Source organism: Pelophylax lessonae (genome assembly GCF_965119305.1).
Source record: "Pelophylax lessonae genome assembly, chromosome: 1".
Lineage (NCBI taxonomy): Eukaryota > Metazoa > Chordata > Amphibia > Anura > Ranidae > Pelophylax > Pelophylax lessonae.
Window position 1 is genome coordinate 653,887,442 of NC_138768.1, and position 19,504 is coordinate 653,906,945.

Here is a 19,504-nt window from a genome sequence, read left to right on the forward strand (position 1 = left end):
GATTGTATAAGGAACTGTAGTATTGGGCAAAAGTTTCAGCTATTTCTTTTGGATTAACAATCTTTTTGTTAGATTTCGGGTCTAGCAAATAGGCTATTTTGGTTTGGGCATTTCTAGTTTTTAATCTGTTAGCCAAAAACTTGCCTGCTTAGTTTACAGAGGAATAGTATGATAATTTGAGGGCCCTAAAATGTTTATCACATTGCTCTATCAGCAGTGTTCTGAGATTTAAGTGTAGTTTTGAAAGGGTTTGGGATACGGTTTGAGTAGAGTTGAGTTGATGCCCACTGCGTTTAATGCGTGAGCACAATTGAATAAGAATACCCTGTATAAAGGCCTTGTGAGCACATACACAGTAGTCGGATTCGAGACAGATTGGGAATTTGTAGAAAAGTATTCTCAGAGATGCTTGGCTATGGTGGCAGCATGCTGAGGGGAGTCGAGCACCTGAGTGTTGACTCCACATATGTACGAGGGATTGGGGGCATGGTCTTCTCGTATTGTTATTGAGATTGGTGCATGGTCAGACCATGATAGGTCATGTATGTCCGAAGAAAAAGTTAGTTGGAGCAAAACTCTGTCCACCAGGATCATGTCAGTCCTTGAATATGAGTTGTATCGGGATGAGTGGAAGGTACATTCACGTTCCTCCGCTTGCTGACATCTCCATACATCATAGATATCCTCCGAGTGGAAAAAAAAAGGTTGAAGTGTGCAGGGAGGGCATTTAGGTTTAGAAGATGTGTCTCTCAACTGTTTTTTTTTTTTAAAGAAACAACAATTTTTTCAATTATGGCAATCTAGTAAATTATTAGCATTTATTTCCTAACAGGTATCCGGCACTGTGATTCCCAAAGTGTGTGACGTACTTGGGGTGTTTGCATACATGGCAGATGAGGTACTTGCCTGTTTTCGATCTTTTTATGCTAATATGTTTGCCTTCTCCCTGATGTGCTTGAGTGTGGATATAGACAAATACAGTGCCTTGCAAAAGTATTCACCCCCTTGACTTTTTACCTATTTTGTTACATTACAACCTTAAGTTCAATGTTTTGTTAATCTGAGTTTTATGTGATGGATCAGAACACAATAGTCCAAGTTAGTGAAGTGAAATGAGAAAAGTATATACATAAGACAAAAAGCTCTGGTGCAACCAATTACCTTCAGAAGTCACAACATTTGTGAAATGATGTCCACCTGTTTGCAATCTAAGTGTCACATGATCTGTCTTTACATAGACACACCTTTTTTGAAAGGCCCCAGAGGCTGCAACACCTCAGTAAGAGGCACCACTAACCAAACACTGCCATGAAGACCAAGGAGCTCTCCAAACAAGTAAAGGACAATGTTGTTGAGAAGTACAAGTCAGGGTTAGGTTATAAAAAAATATCCAAATCTTTGATTATGCCCAGGAGCACCATCAAATCTATCATAACTAAATGGAAAGAACATGGCACAACAGCAAACCTGCCAAGAGATGGCCGCCCACCAAAACTCACAGACCGGGCAAGGAGGGCATTAATCAGAAAGGCAGCACAGAGACCTAAGGTAATCTGTTCCACAGCAGAGACTGGAGTATCTGTACATAGGACGACAATAAGCCGTACGCTCCATAGAGTTGGGCTTTATGGCAGAGTGGGCAGAAGAAAGCCATTACTTTCAGCAAAAAACAAAATGGTACGTTTTGAGTTTGCGAAAAGGCATGTAGGAGACTCCCAAAATGTATGGAGGAAGGGGCTATGCTCTGATGAGACTAAAATTTAACTTTTCGGCCATCAAAGAATACGTTATGTCTGGCGCAAACCCAACACATCACCATCCCCACAGTGAAACATAGTGGTTTGCAGCATCATGCTGTGGGAATGTTTTTCAGCAGCCGGGACTGGGAAACTGGTCAGAGTTGAGGGAAAGATGGATGGTGCTAAATACGGGAATATTCTTGAGCAAAATCTGTACCACTCTGTGTGTGAGTTGAGGCTAGGACGGAGGTTCACCTTTCAGCAGGACAACGACCCCAAACACACTGCTTAAGCAACACTTGAGTGGTTTTAATGGAAACATGTAAATGTGTTGAAATGGCCTAGTCAAAGCCCAGACCTCAATCAAATACAAAATCTGGAGGAGGTGGAGCAGTTTTGCTCAGGAGGAATGGGCAAAAATCCCAGTGGTGAGATGTGGCAAGCTCATAGAGACTTATCCAAAGCGAACTGGAGCTGTGATTGTCGCAAAAGGTGGCTCTACAAAGTATTGATTTTAGGGGGGTGAATCATTATGCACATTGACTTTTTATTGAATTTTGTCCTATTTGTTGTTTGCTTCACAAAAAAAAAAAAATACATCTTCAAAGTTGTGGGCATGTTCTGTAAATTAAATGATGCAAATCCTCAAGCAATCCATGTTAATTTCAGGATGTGAGGCAACAAAACATGAAAAATGCCAAGGGGGGTGAATATTTTTGCAAGGCAATGCATCTTGCAGATTTAACGTTCCCTACCCTTACATCAGAACAGGTAACCCTATTAGATAGGGACATAATTCAGGAGGAAGTAAAAATGCTACTGTGTCTTTGACCTCCGGTAAAGCCTCAGGGCAGGTGGCATCTCTCTGGGGGTTTATGCCCACTATGTAGACACTATAGCTCTTGTCAATGTCCGCCTATTCTCTGAGGCTTACCAAATGCTGTTAGGTTTTATTACACTCCCCTGTGGCTGTCCTGAAAACCTTTTTTTTTTTTTAAATGCTGCACTCTTTTACCTCATTTATTTGGTCTACTGACAAACTCAAACCCACTCGGTTTACAGCGGCCCAAGGAGGAGGAGGTGGGTATAGCACTCTGATCTATATTACTTAGCAGGACAACTTAAAACATTTGACTGCGTGGATATCACTGGATGTACCATGTGGAGTGGAGATATAATTTAGTCTCAAAACTACAAATGGATCAACTGTTAAGCTGGTCTGGAGGCTCCATTACCCCAAATATTTAAAGTAGTATTGCCCATCTTGACTCTGCCGAGGTCAGTGTGGCGAGAGTGATTTTCACTTTTTGAATTGAATTACTGAAATAAATTAACTTTTTGATGATATTCAAATTTTTCGAGATGCATCCCTATACTGAATTTCCTAATGGATGTTTAATTTCCTCTCTCAATCTGTTGATTGTATTACCAACAACACCTAAGTTTCCAGATTTGAATAGGTCTGGCATTTGTTATTACCTCTGTATAAATGACAGTAAGGAGCATGCAGTGTGCAGTAGGTGGTGCCAATTTCTCGATTACAAGTAATGAAGTGAAGATTATGGTAACCTTATAAAAGAATAAGAATGTTCCCTATATAGTAACATTGGTGTGGGTGGAGAAAAGTAGCTGGTCATATTCAGCATGTTGTCACTGATTACTACAGCCATCAGCTCCAAAATAAACTCATCTATCATAATCTTTATAGCATATAACAAAGGATAATTGTGTAGGTGTGAGAATCCGCAGGGAATAAATTGTCTTCACTTCAACCTGCAATGTATTAAAATGTTACCTGGTAACTGCATGATTCAGATAACAATTCACTTCTCTCATAAAATAAGAAGCCTGCGTACTAACAATAAGAGGGCATGCCAGGGTGAAAAAATCAAAATAATCTTAGAGAAAAGTCAAGATTTAGTGACAAGTTAAATTAAATAGAATTTTGAAGTCTTTATTTTGAATGTTTCAGCCATACACTGAGTTGAAAATGGCGAGAAACCAAGTGTTTACAGACGGCTCTGAATGTTGTATGCTGAAGCAAACAAAGAACCCTCCATCATACTTATTAGAGTTCAGGTCCAGGAAATCTGATATTATTGCTTAGTTTTCCTTCTTTTCTGACCCCAATACTAGTATTACATTTTCTAAAGCTCATACTATGCAATATCTGTGGCATTACGAACTTTAATCACTAGTAATAAATAAAGGGGATGGGTCAACAACAAAAACACCCCATGAAAAAAGGTTAACGAATACCTGTCACAAACCTACAAAGATCAAATTAAAGTTTCAGCCTGAACTGAAGCCGGGGCCAGAAATTTCGTACATCGCTGCGATTGCTGGGTTATGATCTTACCTGGAAGTGGGATCGGGTACCTGGTTTTGACAGGTATCAGCTGTCTCCTCCTCCCCAAAAAGTGCCAAATGTGGCAGTGCAGAAGGGGGGGGGGGGCTGCGAACAAGTAGAGCTTACCCTTTTGGGTGGAGCTCCGCTTTAAGAATAGTACGAAAAACGCAATCGGATTACCTTAAGTCAAAATGATCAGAGGATGCAGAGATATTAATAGCTGAAGGTATATACAAATCTTGAGCTTCTGAAAAAAGAGGAGTTGGACTCATCCCTTTAGGTTTTTTAAAGTAGTATTTTGGCCAAAACTAACTAGATAAACAATGAATAGCCCATATAAAGATAAAATAGCAAAAACAGTTTTTGCTGCAATATTTAGTTTTAATTTTTCCCTGCAGTACTTTTTTTGGCTCCTAGATGTCCTCAGTCTGGTGGTTGGCATCATTCAACCCATTTCCTCCTTCGGACTTTATCAAAGGCAGCAGCTGCTATGGGCGCATCTTGCTTTTAACGTTTACCTTTTTAGCATCAGGTGGGTGGGGCTTACAGACGTTATCTTGACAGGTGCTATACACAGGGGCCGAATGTCAGCTGTTTTTTTTTTTTTTAACTGACCGATGTCGGCCGGCATTCGGCCCATGTGTACGGGGCTTAAAAGTAATATTATACCTCCTATTGCGGTGGTGAGGTCCATCGCAGGAGGTAAGAGCACATCAATTAGTGCACTGCTGTGGCGTATGTGGTTTAATTGGAAAAGTATTTTACCCTGTTCCCGGTGAAGATTGTTCCAATACACTAAAGTCTGGTGTGATGTGAATAGTATTCACTGGGACTGTGTATTAAACTATTTCACGTAGTTTTGCGACTGAGGATATTGACTCTCGCACTTTGTGTGTTATTTTTATGAATTGTATTCACACAAAGTGTTGGAAATTCAGGTTATATTATTTGCCGACTTAAAACACGAATATAGTCATTTTATTTTTTGTTATATAATGTTGTTTTGAAGGTTTTTTGAGGTTTACATTTCATTTGATAGCTTCACTATATTACACATATATTATTCTAGTTTATGCTGGCCGACTGTACATTTTAGTTGCAACAGGTCCTAAAAGGTATTTTTCTTTTGGATATTAGGAGTTGCAAGTGGATATTTTATTGTTATAATTTCCACTTCCTCTAAGCCCATGTCACCCTGAACCTCACCCAGCCTGCTTTTGGACAGTAACAAAAGAGAGGCAGCACAGTGATGAACTAATCTCTGTTACTCTGCTTTCTCCTCCTTTCCACATGCTTCTTATCAGCACTTAAACTGATTAGCTCCTTATGCTTCTATGTCCTCCCACAGTCCTGATCTGTTACACAGGGACTCAAAGACACCGAAAACAGGTCAAATTCAAGTACTTACACTGCTTGTATGTAAAATACATTTAAATGATGTATTGACAACCTCTGTCCTTTTTATCTGCCTAGAGCTCAGCTTTAATATGATGACAAAAAAAGACCAATAGAAGGCCTTAGGAGGCAGTATAGGGCATGACGTAGCTTGATTTTTACAGGAAAAAGTAAAAAATTTGCATTTAACTTCATCTGCCTGTGTTTTGGTTTCTTCTGACATGTGTTTTTTACTCAAAGAGGAACCCCCCCTCCCCCCCGCCCATGGATTTTACTTTTCATACGATATATACCTTTGACAATTCTTCCTGCAGGATGAATATATTCACAAGCCTAATGGATCCTGCGTTTTCCTTTTCTAAAACTGCTACTCTTCCACCACACATCCTGTCCAGTGCGGCCCTCTTGAATCTCCCATAATAAAGAGCTGAGTATCTCTTGTTTCCATAGTGTGCTCCTGATGATGTTCCATTGATCCAGTGCATCCACTGAGGTTCTGTAGGCCTTGAGTGGGACCCAAGCTTAAAACACAGCCTCCTGGAATGTGTGACATATTTATCCCACAAGGCTGTGGGCGGCCGATATGCATCATCCTTGCTTAGAATTTCCTGGTAGAAGGCTGTGCTACTTTGGATTTGATAAAACACAGTGGACCAACACCAGCAGATGACATGGATCTCCAAATCATCACGGAGTGTGGAAAATGTTGCATTTCATTTGGAAATCAAGGTCCCAGAGTCTGGAAACAGAGTGGAGAGGCACAGAATCCAAGTTGCATGAGGTCCAGTGTGAAGTTTCCATAGTTAATGATAATTTGGGGAGCCATGTCATCTGCTGGAGTTGGTCCACTGTCTTATCAAGTCCAAAGTCAGCGCAGCCCTCTACCAAGAAATTCTAGGGCATTTCATGCTTCCCTCTGCTGACCAGCTTTATGGAGATGCAGATTTAATTTTTCAACAGGACTTGGCACCTGCCCACACTGCCAAAAGTAACAATACCTGGATTAATAATCATGATATCACTCTGCTTGATTGGCCAGCATACTCGCCTGACCTAAATCTCATACTATTAAAAACCATCATATGTATTAAAAAATCCTTCTTTTTTTTTTTTTTATTGGTCTTATGTAATATTCTAATATACTGAGATACCGAATTTTGGGTTTTCAGTAGCTGTAAGCCATAATCATCAAAATTAAAAGAAAGAAATGCTTGAAATATATCACTCTGTGTGTAACACATCTATATAAAATATAGGTGTTTCACTTTTAAATTGAGCTACTGAAATAAATTAACTTTCTGATGATATTCTAATCTTATGAGATGCACCTGTATCTTGATGCATGAGTACGTACTCTAAGTATTATTATACACAGGAATACAAAACGCATCTACTGAAATTGGGTGTTACTCAACATTTCAAGAAGATTGCACTGCTTGCACATTTTGCAAACAATACTTCTAATTACGGTACTTAATCTGAAAGCAAACCAAGCTAGGTGTATAATCTACCACTCAATGCACAATACAGAACCACATCATAAAGCTGGTCATACATGACTCTCTTTTTCATTCAGCCAGTGGCCTGATCAAAAAAAAAAAAAAACCTCAAACAGATTCCTCCATCCATGCAAGTGAGGTGGGATAGAGGAATCCTTCCTGCTGGGACATTGTATTCTGATAGTTGGTCTCCTCTGCTGTCAGAAACATTGATCAGCTGCTGCAGCTGCTGAGCAACAAAAGTTTTCCAACATTCTTGATCAACTTCTTTCAAGCAGGGAGGGCTATACATGGATCAAAATTTGTCTGGTTCATCAGGGAATTTCGATCCTTCCATGACCAGCTTAAGGGTTATATCCTGAAACATCTTAGTGGTACTCCAAAGCTTCAGACTATAATCTATTCACAGTGTAGTAAAAGATGCAAGTATACAGCCCAAGCCATTCATCAATGGAGGCACCCCTAAGACAAGGTTGTTCTACCTAATGGAAATTTCTATCTTTACACAAAAGGCTGAGCCAAGGTGGGAACTACTGCTGTCCACAGAAAATAAAAGTAATGCACTAGGGGATATTAGATAGCCAGAAGGACAGACTACATAGGATGGTAGCATTTAAAACAGCAAAGTAATTTTAGTGATTTAGCTGTAAACAAATGTGGAATATGCCATAAAAATATATAAAGCCTGAACAAAAGTTAATAGATGAATACACTGCTCAAAGAAAATTCAAGGAACACTTTGAAAACCCACCAGATCTCAATGGGGAAAGATATCATGCTGGATATCTATACTGATATGGGCTACTGGGTAATGTGTTAGGAACGAAAGGATGCCACATCGTTTGATGGAAATGGAAATGAAAATGATCGACCTACAGAGGGCTGAATTCAAAGACACCACAAAAATCAAAGTGAAAAAACTATGCTGTAGGCTAGTCCATTATGCTGAAATTTCATTGCAGCAACTCAAAATGGTACTTTGTATGGCCTCTATGTGCTTGTATGCATGCTTGACAATGTCGGGGCATGGTCCTGAGATGACGGATGGTGTCCTGGGGTATTTCCTCCCAGATCTGGACCAGGGCATCACTGAGCTCCTGAACAGACTGAGGTGCAACCTGGCAGCGTCGGATGGACGGAAACAATGTCCCAGAGGTGTTCTATTGGATTTAGTTTAGGCGTGCGTGGGGGCCATTCAACCGTATCAATTCCTTCATCCTCAAGGAACCAGTTGCATACTCTCACCACGTGAGGCCGGACATTGTGTGCACCAAGAGGAACCCAGGACCCACTGCACCAGCATAGGGTTTGCCAATTGATCCAAGGTTTTATTTCGATACCCAATGGCAGTGAGTGTGCCATTGTCTAGCCTGTAGAGGTCTGTGCGTCCCTCCATGGATATGCCTCCCCAGACCATCACTGACCCGCCACTAAACCGGTCATGCTGAATGATGTTACAGGCAGCATATTGTTCACTACGGCTTTTCCAGACCCTTTCACATTTGTCACATGTGCTCAGGGTGAACCTGCTTTCTTCTGTGAAAAGCAGAGTGCCAGTGTCGGACCTGCCAATTCTGGCATTAAATTGCAAATGCCAATCGAGCTCCAAGGTGCCAGGCACTGAGCACAGGGCCCACTAGAGAACATCAGGCCCTTGGGCCACCATCATAAAAAAGTTGGTTTCTGATTGTTTGGTCAGAGGCATTTTACACCAGTGGCCTGCCTGCTGGCCAGGTATTGCCTGATTCTACCAGTAGCAACACTGACCCTAGCGAAATGCAAAACTAGTGAAAAAATGAGTAGGGGAAAAAACATTTTAGTGGCCTCTACCTGTAAAACCATTTCAGTTTTGGAGGTCATCTCATTGTTGCCCATCTAGTGCACCTGTTATTTCATTAACACCAAAGCAGCTAAAACTGATATACAACACCCTCTGCTACCTAACTGACCAGACACATATCCCATGAGTTTATTTCACTTGATGCATTCCTTTAGATTTTTTCAGTGTTTACAAGTTCTAATCGTTTTTTTCTGGCAAAATGCTGCTGCCAGGAGGAAAGTCTAGGAGATATTGGCAAATGCCCTACGTGCATGAGGCCTTATTGGTCCCACTGCTTTTAAAGCCATCCTAAGCAATGTGATTTACTAGGTTTGTGTGTGTATGTTATTTCAGTTTTAGGCTGCTGACCCTTATAAATCTATGAAAACAGATAACCATGCTTGCACTCATACCATTACTGAATGAATTCCTCCCTGCTTCAAAGATAGACCCTACGTCCTCATTTTTATCAGCTGTCCGGGTCCTGGGATTCACAGGACATCAAACACACATAGTGTGAGAAGCAGACATGCATTATCTTTTGATTAGAAAAGAAAATTATAGTTTGCCAATATCAACAACTCACAGGCTCAACTTTGTATAATGAGCATGAGCATGTCATATGTTATGTTACGAATCCCCTGATGTACACAAAACATTCTTTCGACTGCAATCACATTTCTGTATGTCTTTTATCCATATCGCCTTACAACATTTCTTGTGCTTTTACATTTCATGATTTTGGGTATTTAACTATTTTCCTTTCCTGATTGGATACTCTTGTTTTATAGCCAGCTCCATCAAATGCTGTAGAAGTCTTAAATCCCAACCCCAGGAAAATGAAGAAAAAAAAAAAAAATTTCCTTGTGCTGCAAGGCATGTGCATGATCTCTATAGGTGTTAAAGCACAGACAGTTTTACTTACCTTGCACCCACCCCGCTTAGGCCGGCTCAGTGGTTCTATTCCGTCACCTGAAGGTCTGGCTTTGGCATTACCACAAAAATATACAGGGACATTAAACTTGTATTGTACGATGAGAAGGCTAAAGTGCAAATGAAGCTGGTCGCAGCTTTCAGAGCAGGCTGTGGGGATTGGTCGCAGTGCTTTACACCTAAATCATCTGCCCTTAGACTTAATGAGAATTTAACCTTTGCTGTGCAGCAGGGGCAAAGGGGAGGAGGTCCACTGCAAGAATGGGTTTTTAACTTTTTTTTTTTGGAGTTGGGCTTCAATGCACTACTAGCTCCTGTCTAAACAAGTACTAAATCCTCGTTTGTAAAAAAAAAAAAAAAAAAAAAAAACAAGCACCAAATCCAGTTACTATGAGATGCACAAGCCTCAAAGTAAAGCAAAAAAAGGCAGAGAAGTCCAACAGACATCCTCCCACTCTAAGTGGGGCTTTCCATTACTGGAAAGAAAAATGCATTGGAACAAGATTTGACTGGTTTGTAAGGCTACTGTATGTCTTCTAACTGGAATGTACTTGCCTTAGATTTACGATTGGAAGACAGAAATACAAAAAGGAACCTTTCCTAACCTAAGGAGTAGAAATCCTAACAATATAGGCATTAGCCTTCTTTCTCTGGAGGGGTACTCTTACTCTCTGTAATCTCTTTGATGTACTTATCCAAAGAACCAAAGAGGGACCAAGCAGATGTTTGCCTTCAAAGGGCAAGTTCAGAAGGTGGCTTATGGCATGGGCGCTCACCATCATTTAGGCCAGAGGATTCTACACATGTGTATGGCGAGATCATACAGTGTCAATAAAAGCAGCAAGGGTATGCTTCAATTTGGGTGAAATCTGCATTACAAGCGTGTCACCCTGATCCAATTCCTCAGGACAAAGATCAAGTACCACTTCCTCATGTAATGTGCCAAGGGCAAATTCAAAGACCGATTCAAGTTGGAGGTCAAAAGGGGCATGGTTGTGACCACTGTTATCTATGGCTTCAATAGGGCCAGGATTTCTGCCAATGAAATTATATATTGTTACAGAAAATTATTTTCTAGATAAGGCAGCTAGTGTGGCAGATAGTCCAAAAGAATGGCCAAAGGAAAAAGGAGTTAGAACAGGGACAACCTTTAGAAAGGGTACTAGGGCCTTGAGTGGATAAACTACTCTACTAGGGCTAAGCGTGAGCTAACAAGTCCCTCTGACCATTTTCTCTTGCGCTTGAGATATGCCAGCGGAAAGTCCCTACTGTCACAGTAGGAGAGATCCCTGCATCTACATTGCTTGTATGCATGCTGGGATCTGTAAGTTTATTTTTTTTTTCGTTCAAACCACTGGCTGAAAGGAAAAAAAAAAAAAAAATCAGTGGGCATACTCTGCTTTATTATTCAACAAAACCTAATGTCAGACACGATAGGCACACTGAGGATGGAGACAGAGGCTGAAAACAATTTTTGTACAGTTTGCATCCACTACTGAAAAATGAAACTGGTCACTTGGCTCTATAGGATGTCTATTTCTAGGTGTGCAGGCACAGAATGGGTGGACTGCAAGTACTTAAAACAGTACCATAATTGGTAACTTTAGAGTGGAACTAACCATTTTTAGATACTTAGTACGGTATTTATTAAACTAAAACTGTGCTGCAACAAAGAGGACCCAGCTGGATTGTGGAAGTTGACAGGTATGGGTTAGTGATAGTCCAGGTCAAGATACATAGGTGGCAGTGTGCCACCCCTTGCAGTCCTGCCTCCTTAGACTTTTCAGATATCCAGCCATGGTTCTACTACCACTGTATAAAACTTTCATCCAAAGAAAGTAATCACTGCAAAGAAATTTTACTTTGTTATGGGAATAAAAACTTTTCAATTGATTTTATTTGGACATGATAATTGATCTCTTAAGTGCTTTATATCCTTTATATATCTTTTACCCCTTTAAAAAGGAGGAAAAAACTTGTATGTAGTAACTTGTATTATGTGTAACAGCTACAACATTATTCTGACTGGATACCAACTGCAGAGACATGCATTTACTTGCCAATTATTTTGTCTCTTTTCATAGTGATGGATGTGTGGTGGAGCAGTAACTAAGGCAGTACTGATAACCACTGAGAATAGGATCAATAGATTTCAAATACCACTTCCACATTAGTTCTTATAATGCTGCTTTAGAAAAACTTCACCATTCTAAGCATAAATGATCAAGCTGGGCTGATCCATCATGTCGCTGCATGAAGCGATATTGTCACTTGTTAGAATCCATTCCCTTTATATAGCTTCATTAATCATCAAAAACACTTCATACATGAATTCGGTTCTTCACAAATGTGTTGCTTTTACAACTTTAAGGCGGGAAGCATTATTCACACACATATTCTCACCTTATACCCTCCCCTTCTTCTTTAATTACACTTTGTATATCAGATTGAATTTTAGAAAACTAGGACATTCAACTGTACTGAAGACAGGCTCTGTATTATATTTTTTAAAAATGCATATACCCTGGGAAAATGAAAGCATAGGGAACCAATCAGGTGTGCCGAGACATTAAGAGCATTATTGGAAACAACATACTTAGTATTACAGTAAACCCCCGCCCCATCGCGGTTCAGTTTTTGCGGTCCCGGTATATTGCATTTTTTTTTGTAATGTTATTTTACTATATAAATCATTAAAAATGAAATATTTTTGTGTTTTCCATAGCTCTTGCTATGTCTCTCAGTATCTTTTATGTGTTTAAATGAGTTTCTATTATTTTAAAAGTGTGTTTAAAGACCTTAAAATGCTTTTACACGTACAGTGACAGTAAAAAAAAACATGCCTACAATACATTTTAATAGGGTTTTTCTATTTCGCGGATTTTCACTTTTCGCGGCTGGGTCCGGAACGTAACCCCCGCAATGGAGGGGGGTTTACTGTATATGCCATATCTATTGTTGGATTCTGACAGGAACTAAATCTTTTCTGGGACTGGAACCACAGAATCCAAGAAGTTCATCTCTTGGGGAAAAAGAGGAATTTCATTTCACTCCTTTGATTTCATAATAAAATACTGTAAGTTTGTGAACTTTTTGCAAATTTTTTAAATTTTCGTATGATTTATTCTTAAAATGTGTCATTATCATCAAAGTCATAATAATAAAGACAATACACACAACATTGTATTTTTAATAACCCTCAGCATAGGTACATTATATGAATATTACATCCTACAAGGTGTGTTGAATTGGGAAGCCATAACAATCCACTGTCATGAAGGTTGTACAATAAAAGTAGCCTATAAAAGTATATACGGTAACTGTAATATGATTTGGACTGCTGACCTGCACAAGACATTTCTGTGAACCTGTATGGGAATTTACACAGGGCACACTGTCTCAGAGGGCTCATCAGGCACAGAGACTGACAATGTACCAATGTAATAATTTGCTCCAATGAAAGAGGATATTTAGTTCTCACTTGTACAAAGACCTCAATCTTTAAAGTAATGGGAAAGCTCCATCTCTAAAGTGAGAAAATTCATAAATATTTCAGAAATTATAGGTATATATAATGTAACTATAATAAAGAAAGGAAATACGGACTGCCAAGAGGTTTTTGTTGATCCTGTATGTTAAAGATGTGTACTTACTGCTTGCTGTATAGCTGACCTCGCCGACCTGTGGTAGTATGTCTGCATCTTGAATAACTTGTAGCAGACCCACCGAGCGGACAATGGGGTCAACACCTACAGAACTCTCATTCACGGTTACATCGCTGGCTCCAGTAATTTGATTGGTTGGTGGTCCTACTGACCCTTCAAAGTCTGGGGTAATATCATCTAAGCAATCCGCATTAGGCTGTTGGGGGGGAAAAAAAGAGAACATATTTATAATTCCATAATGCTTTTTCCACAAAACAAGCCAGTATAAAAAAAAAATGGGATTTTTGCACTTTGCGTTCACTGAGGTATGCAGGGATTAACATGCAATTTTCAATCCAGACCTTGAAATGTTTAGACCTTGAGAGGACAAACAGTATTCACATCTAGATTACAATTGATAATGAAGATCTGTCAGAACAGTACTGGTTAAAGGATAAGTTAACCTTTGGGAATATGTTACATGTGCCACCCATTTTTAGGGTGGAACATGTAACATGTGCCCAATGCTGCAGCCTCTGCCCAATGCCCGCACTCCCTGTGACAGCGTTCCCCCTACTAGGTATAACTTTTTGAAATCAGCGTGGCTGTGCGTGGCTCCGCCCACGTCATTTATGCGCAAAGCTCTGTTTGTGAATGAACTAAAAGCCCTGGCATCCTTTGCGGCTGTCGGCTTGTAGTTCTCAATGAACTACCATGGCGCTGTGGAGCACCGTGGTAGTTCATTGATTCTTCCTGCCAGATTGTATCTGCCCGCCTGCAAGGGATGTATGGGCACACAGATATACTGAAGGATGTGTAAAAAAAAAAAAAAGTATAGAAAGTATACCGCGCCAACCCTAAGGACCCACAGCCAGTAAAAACGAATGACAGTTCGTAAAAGATACAAAGTTAAAAATATTGCAGCCCTGGTGTTGAGAATAACAAACATTTGAAGTGAAATAATAAAAATATAAATCTATATGTGCAAAATCTTGCAAGGATAGTACAAACGCATGAATCACTATGTGCAAAATCAAGCAAATATCATTGCAAACATGTAATAAAGTGTATCAGTGATATGACATAAGTAAACAGTCATAAAAGTGCATACATGCTATAAATAAAAATTGAAAGTTCATAAATATATATGATATTGTGTTGAATCCACCAAAAGTTCAACATGCAAATGGATCTTATGAATAAAATAACGGTGACGTCAAGTGAATAACCTCCACCGGTGAACAAAGTAGGTAGAAGGCTTACCAAATAAATTGGACCCAATAGAGTGTATACTCTTTAGGTCACTCTCGCATGAGAAAGAATTGTGGTTGTCACTGTATTGCTGATGTCAAAATGCCTTCAGTACAAGGGAACCGACTTTAAAACACAGCACATTCTCCACATGGTGTAATCAATGGGTAACCTCAAGTGACCACAGTCGAGATATCCTCCATGGGAGCTGTTCGATTTAGCAAAGGGTTTCCCGCTGACAGCTTGCTGGTGTTGTGAAGGAGGGTACTATCAAATGGGTATAGGTGTTTGTAAGATCCTGGTACCTCTGGTACCCTTATTTTCCATTTTCTTTTTAAATATGCGTCCCACCTTTCTAATTAGGTGGTACGCATACACCTTTAAGACGGATGACGTCATCGCCGAGCGCCGCAGAGCGGCTATTTCAACCACCGGCGTTCTCTCTCACATTGTTCGTTCTAACCGCATGGTTAGTTCGTTCAAGCCGTCTGTGAAGCAGCCATACCTGATGTCACTCGCTCTTGTATCTCGCTACCTGAACTTGTTTCACTCACTGATCTTGTATCTCGCTACCCGATCACTCTTGGCTTACTGCTTTCACTCGCCTGCCTGTGTGTCCACATGCTTACAAGCTTGTCTTGCTACCGGAACCTCCAGCTATTTTCTTTTACTTGGAAACAGACCGGAACCTCGCTACTGATCCCTGTATCTCGCTACTGGATCACTCCCTCACTACTGGACCCTTCTACTACTAACCTTACTAGTGATAAGTACCCCACAGGGGAATCCTCCATAACCTTACTTACACTATCTACCTCTGCACATTAAGGACTGTTACTATCTATGCATACTAATTCTATCATCTGCACTGTTACATAGATTGCTAGCTCTTGAGTCTACTACCATCTATCCTTGCACTGGGTTAGTCTATCCTGTATTTGTCATCTGCTATCCTTACCACCTGTTACCATACTCGATTACTAACCTATCTGCATTCTACCTAATACCATCTAGTACTCTCCTGAACATTTCTATCAAGTGCTTACCATCTCTGTCACTGTTCACACCTGTCCCTTCAGCACATCATCTTCATACTAACATATACATCCTATCACTCCAGGAACATCTTATTGAGTGTGTATATCTGTATGCTGAAGCTGACAGGCCCACAGTGATGAGTCTGGAGAGTTGGATTTGGTTATTCAACACATCTCTACATGACTACTGAGTGGAGATTCTGCAGCTGCAAATCCAGCCTACTACAAAAACGCAGGAGCGTTACAGTGTTCTGTCTCACTTACAGAGTACAAGCGGATAAACATTCTTCCTACTATACTGTGGGGCGATGGTCACTGTCGGTCTTCAGTACACACACACGATGCAGCCAATCCCTTTACGAGATCCTTCAGTAAGGATAAAAGAGTGTCTGATTTTCTAAAAGACTCAGTGGTCTCCAGATAGACCCTGATCGCCCGAACCACATCCAAAGAGTGCAACACAAATTCCTTAGAATGTTTGGGCTTAGGGCAGAGTTAAGGCAACACGTCTTCATTCAAATGAAAATCAGAAACAGGAAGAAACGACTGATTAGGTCGAAGTACTTCTTTATCCCTGTGTATCACCAGATAAGGTGAGCGGCAGGACAACGCCGCCAGTTCAGATACTCTGCAAGCGGAAGTGATAGCCACCAAGAAGGCAACCTTCTGGGACAACGAAAGCAGAGAAAACTCCTGAATGTTCTCAAATGGAGGCTTTTGAAGAACAGATAATACAAGATTAAGGTCACACGGAGGTAGCGGGGACCTTCTCGGAGGAGCCATATGGGGCACTCCCTGTATAAAAGGTATGAATTAAAGCATGCATAGCTAACGGGCATTGGAAATATATAGCCAAAGCCGACACTTGGCCTTTGATAGTGCCCAAAGCCAACCGCTGTTCAACTCCTTTCTGCAGAAAGGCCAAGACCCTAGCTATCAAAAACAAGTGAGGGTGCACCTTCAGTGATTTACACCATGAAATATACGATTTCCACGTACGATCGTACCTTCCTAGTAATCGACTTCCTAGCCTTCAACAGCATAGGAATCACAGAGTCAGAAAGACCTCTATCTCTCAACACCTGACTTTTAACAGCCATGTCCGTTAAAAGACAGCTACTGTAAAGCAGGATGGAAGATTGGACCTTGAGACAACAGATCTTCCCTGAGAGGAAGTCTCCAAGGAGGATCGGCGACCAACCTTACTAGGTCTGCGTACCAAGACTGGCTAGGCCAGTCCGGAGCCACCAGAATGGCCGGAATCCCTTCCACCTCTATCCTGCGCAGAAGCCTCGGCAAGAGTTTCAAGGAAGGAAAGGCATAAATTAGCTGATACTTACCCCAAGGAGCCACCTGAGCATCTGTGGCGTTGGCCAGAGGATCTCAAGACATGGCTACCAATCTCTGAACCTTCTTGTTGAGGCAATAAGCAAACAGATCTACCTCGGGAGTTCCCCACTGAACACACAGGAGATGAAATACCTCCGGGTGCAGGGACCACTCCCCTTGATCCAACACCTGACGACTCAGGTAATCCGCCTGCCAGTTCTCCACACATGGAATGTGTATAGCATAAAGGGCTGGAATAAATTTTTCCACCCAAGCCAGAATCTCAGCCACCTCTTTGGCTGCTAAGACACAGCTTTTTTGCTCTGAGCTCCAAAACATTTATCGGCAGTTTTGACTCTTCCATCGTCCAGGTACCCTGGGCACAGAGCTTCCCCAGCACCCTACCTCAGCCCGAAGTAAAATAACCATCAGCCGAAACAAGAGGAAAAAAAGGAATTGCTATTCAGAAAAACTTCCATTCTAAACAATGTGCAAAACAGTGGCTTCTATACTAGAGAAAATAGTGTATATTAAAATAAGCTACCAGGTAGGCAGAGCTCAGAACAATAAGATTAAAATTGCTCAAACTCTACTTACTACGAGCAAACTGCAAACCAGAAATTATTTCCATCTCAGCAATGAATGTATTACAAAGTGTATCGAAAAAAATAAATAATAGGAAGAAGAGACAAAAAGAAGGAAGAGACAAGAAGATGCAAAGCTCTCCACTCTCCGGGGCACCAACAGTCCTCCACTAGACAGGAACTAATGGCCATCTAGAAGGTCCATCATGGTGGATCTTTAATAAGGAGACAGAGCTCACAGACCTTATTGTATTTATCCAATGTATTTATAAGGAGGTTCTCACTTTTTCCAATGTAGCGCAATAAAGCACTGAGCTGCAGTGAGAATAGGACATGTCATGTAGGAGGAAGCAAGGCTAAGAGGAACACTTTGGGAAGAAAGGGAAAACTGAAATCAAATAAAATGCTGACGCTGACAGTGGCAATATATGTGCAGCATGGAACCTTGGTCCCTGAGGCATCTCCAGTAATGATTACTAGTAGTTGGCTGAATAACATGCAAAAGCTATGGTGTTAAATACCAAAAATCAAGGACCGTATAGGAATTTTCATCCTAGAGCCTACTTTTAGAGCTCTTCGCAGCCTGAGACCAAATCACTTGCCAAACTTCGGAGGAAAATACCTCACCTATAGCCCTTTCCCATCTGCACATGAAAGCATGTTTCCCATGTGTTTGCATTATAAAAGGATTAGGAATTTTGTAAATAATGGAGATTAGGCCTTTCTGGGAAGGGCCTGCCAAAACTATCCTCTCAAAAGGGGTCAATTTAGAAAACTGTAGGGTAGGGGCAATGAAGTATGCATAATGACGTATCTGCAAATAACCAGAATATGCGCGGCACAGTATATTGATTTTCTCTCTGTCAAAAGGAAGCAACTTCCTTGTCCTGGGGTCTGCTAGTTGGCCAAAGTGAAATAACTTTTCTGACATCCATGGGGAGGATATCTGAAGTTAGGCTATGTGTCACTTTGGGATTGAACAGAAAGGCTGTCCGTAAGGAGGCTCCGGACATAACAGGAAGCTTATGTTTTAATATTTACCATAGTACACGTGAATGCGGCAGATTGCAAGAGAGTAGAGGAAGCAATATCTGCATCGGCATTCCACAGTAAATTATTAGGATGGACAGAAGCTAACCAGTTTCACTCTCCAGTTTTAGTAAATCAACCCCATTCTACGTTAATCAAATGGAAAGCTAATATAATAGGCTCTGGGACCAGGTTGCAAGTACTGACATCTTCCTTATGATATTACTCAAGGCCAAATTCTTATCCTGGCTTAACTGCAGAAAGGCCAGGATTTGTCAAATGGAGAACATTCTGGGATAAAGGTTCCTATGCTTGCACCAAGTAAAGAATGCCTTCCAAGAGCGGCGATAGACCTTACAGGGAGTGGTCTTCTTCCACAGAGCATCGGACAAGTTACTGATCAGGTTGGAGTACCACATCTGCCTAAACCATTCTGAAGCATTGAGGATCACCGAAATCCCCTCCATCACGATCCTGACAAGCAGATAATCAATTTGTTTCAGGGAAGAAAACGCATAGACCAGATGTACGGATCCCACAAGGCTTCCAGGACATTCACTGCTTCTGCCAGAGAATCACTGCACTCAGAGACATGCCTGTCCAGTTTGTTGCTGAATCTGAAGTGCCAGGAGAACAACTGGGGTCCTCCACCTATGACACAGGTCCTAGAAAACATCCAGGTTTGCCTGAGCCCAGGAAACTCCCGGCTGAAAAAGTCTGCCTGCCAATTGTCCTCACCTGGGATGTAAACTGTGGACAAGACTGGACTGTTCTACCCATTGCAGAATTCCATCTACTTCTCTTGCCACAGCAAGACTTCTGTTTTTTCCCCGATGACTGATGTACACCACTGCTGTGGCACTGTCTGCCTGAATACTGGTTGAATGACTCTCCA

The 19,504-nt window shown here is 41.0% G+C and overlaps 1 protein-coding gene across 1 annotated transcript in view; it reads right to left on the reverse strand.

Annotated features, from left to right (window-relative positions):
* The window catches only part of RNF150 (ring finger protein 150), a 252,992-nt gene that overhangs the window by 9,724 nt on the left and 223,764 nt on the right, over positions 1 to 19,504 (reverse strand). The window contains exon 6 of the mRNA XM_082243763.1: positions 13,389 to 13,596. Coding sequence (XP_082099889.1) covers positions 13,389 to 13,596 — 208 coding nt within the window. The remainder of the gene's footprint in view (positions 1 to 13,388; positions 13,597 to 19,504) is intronic.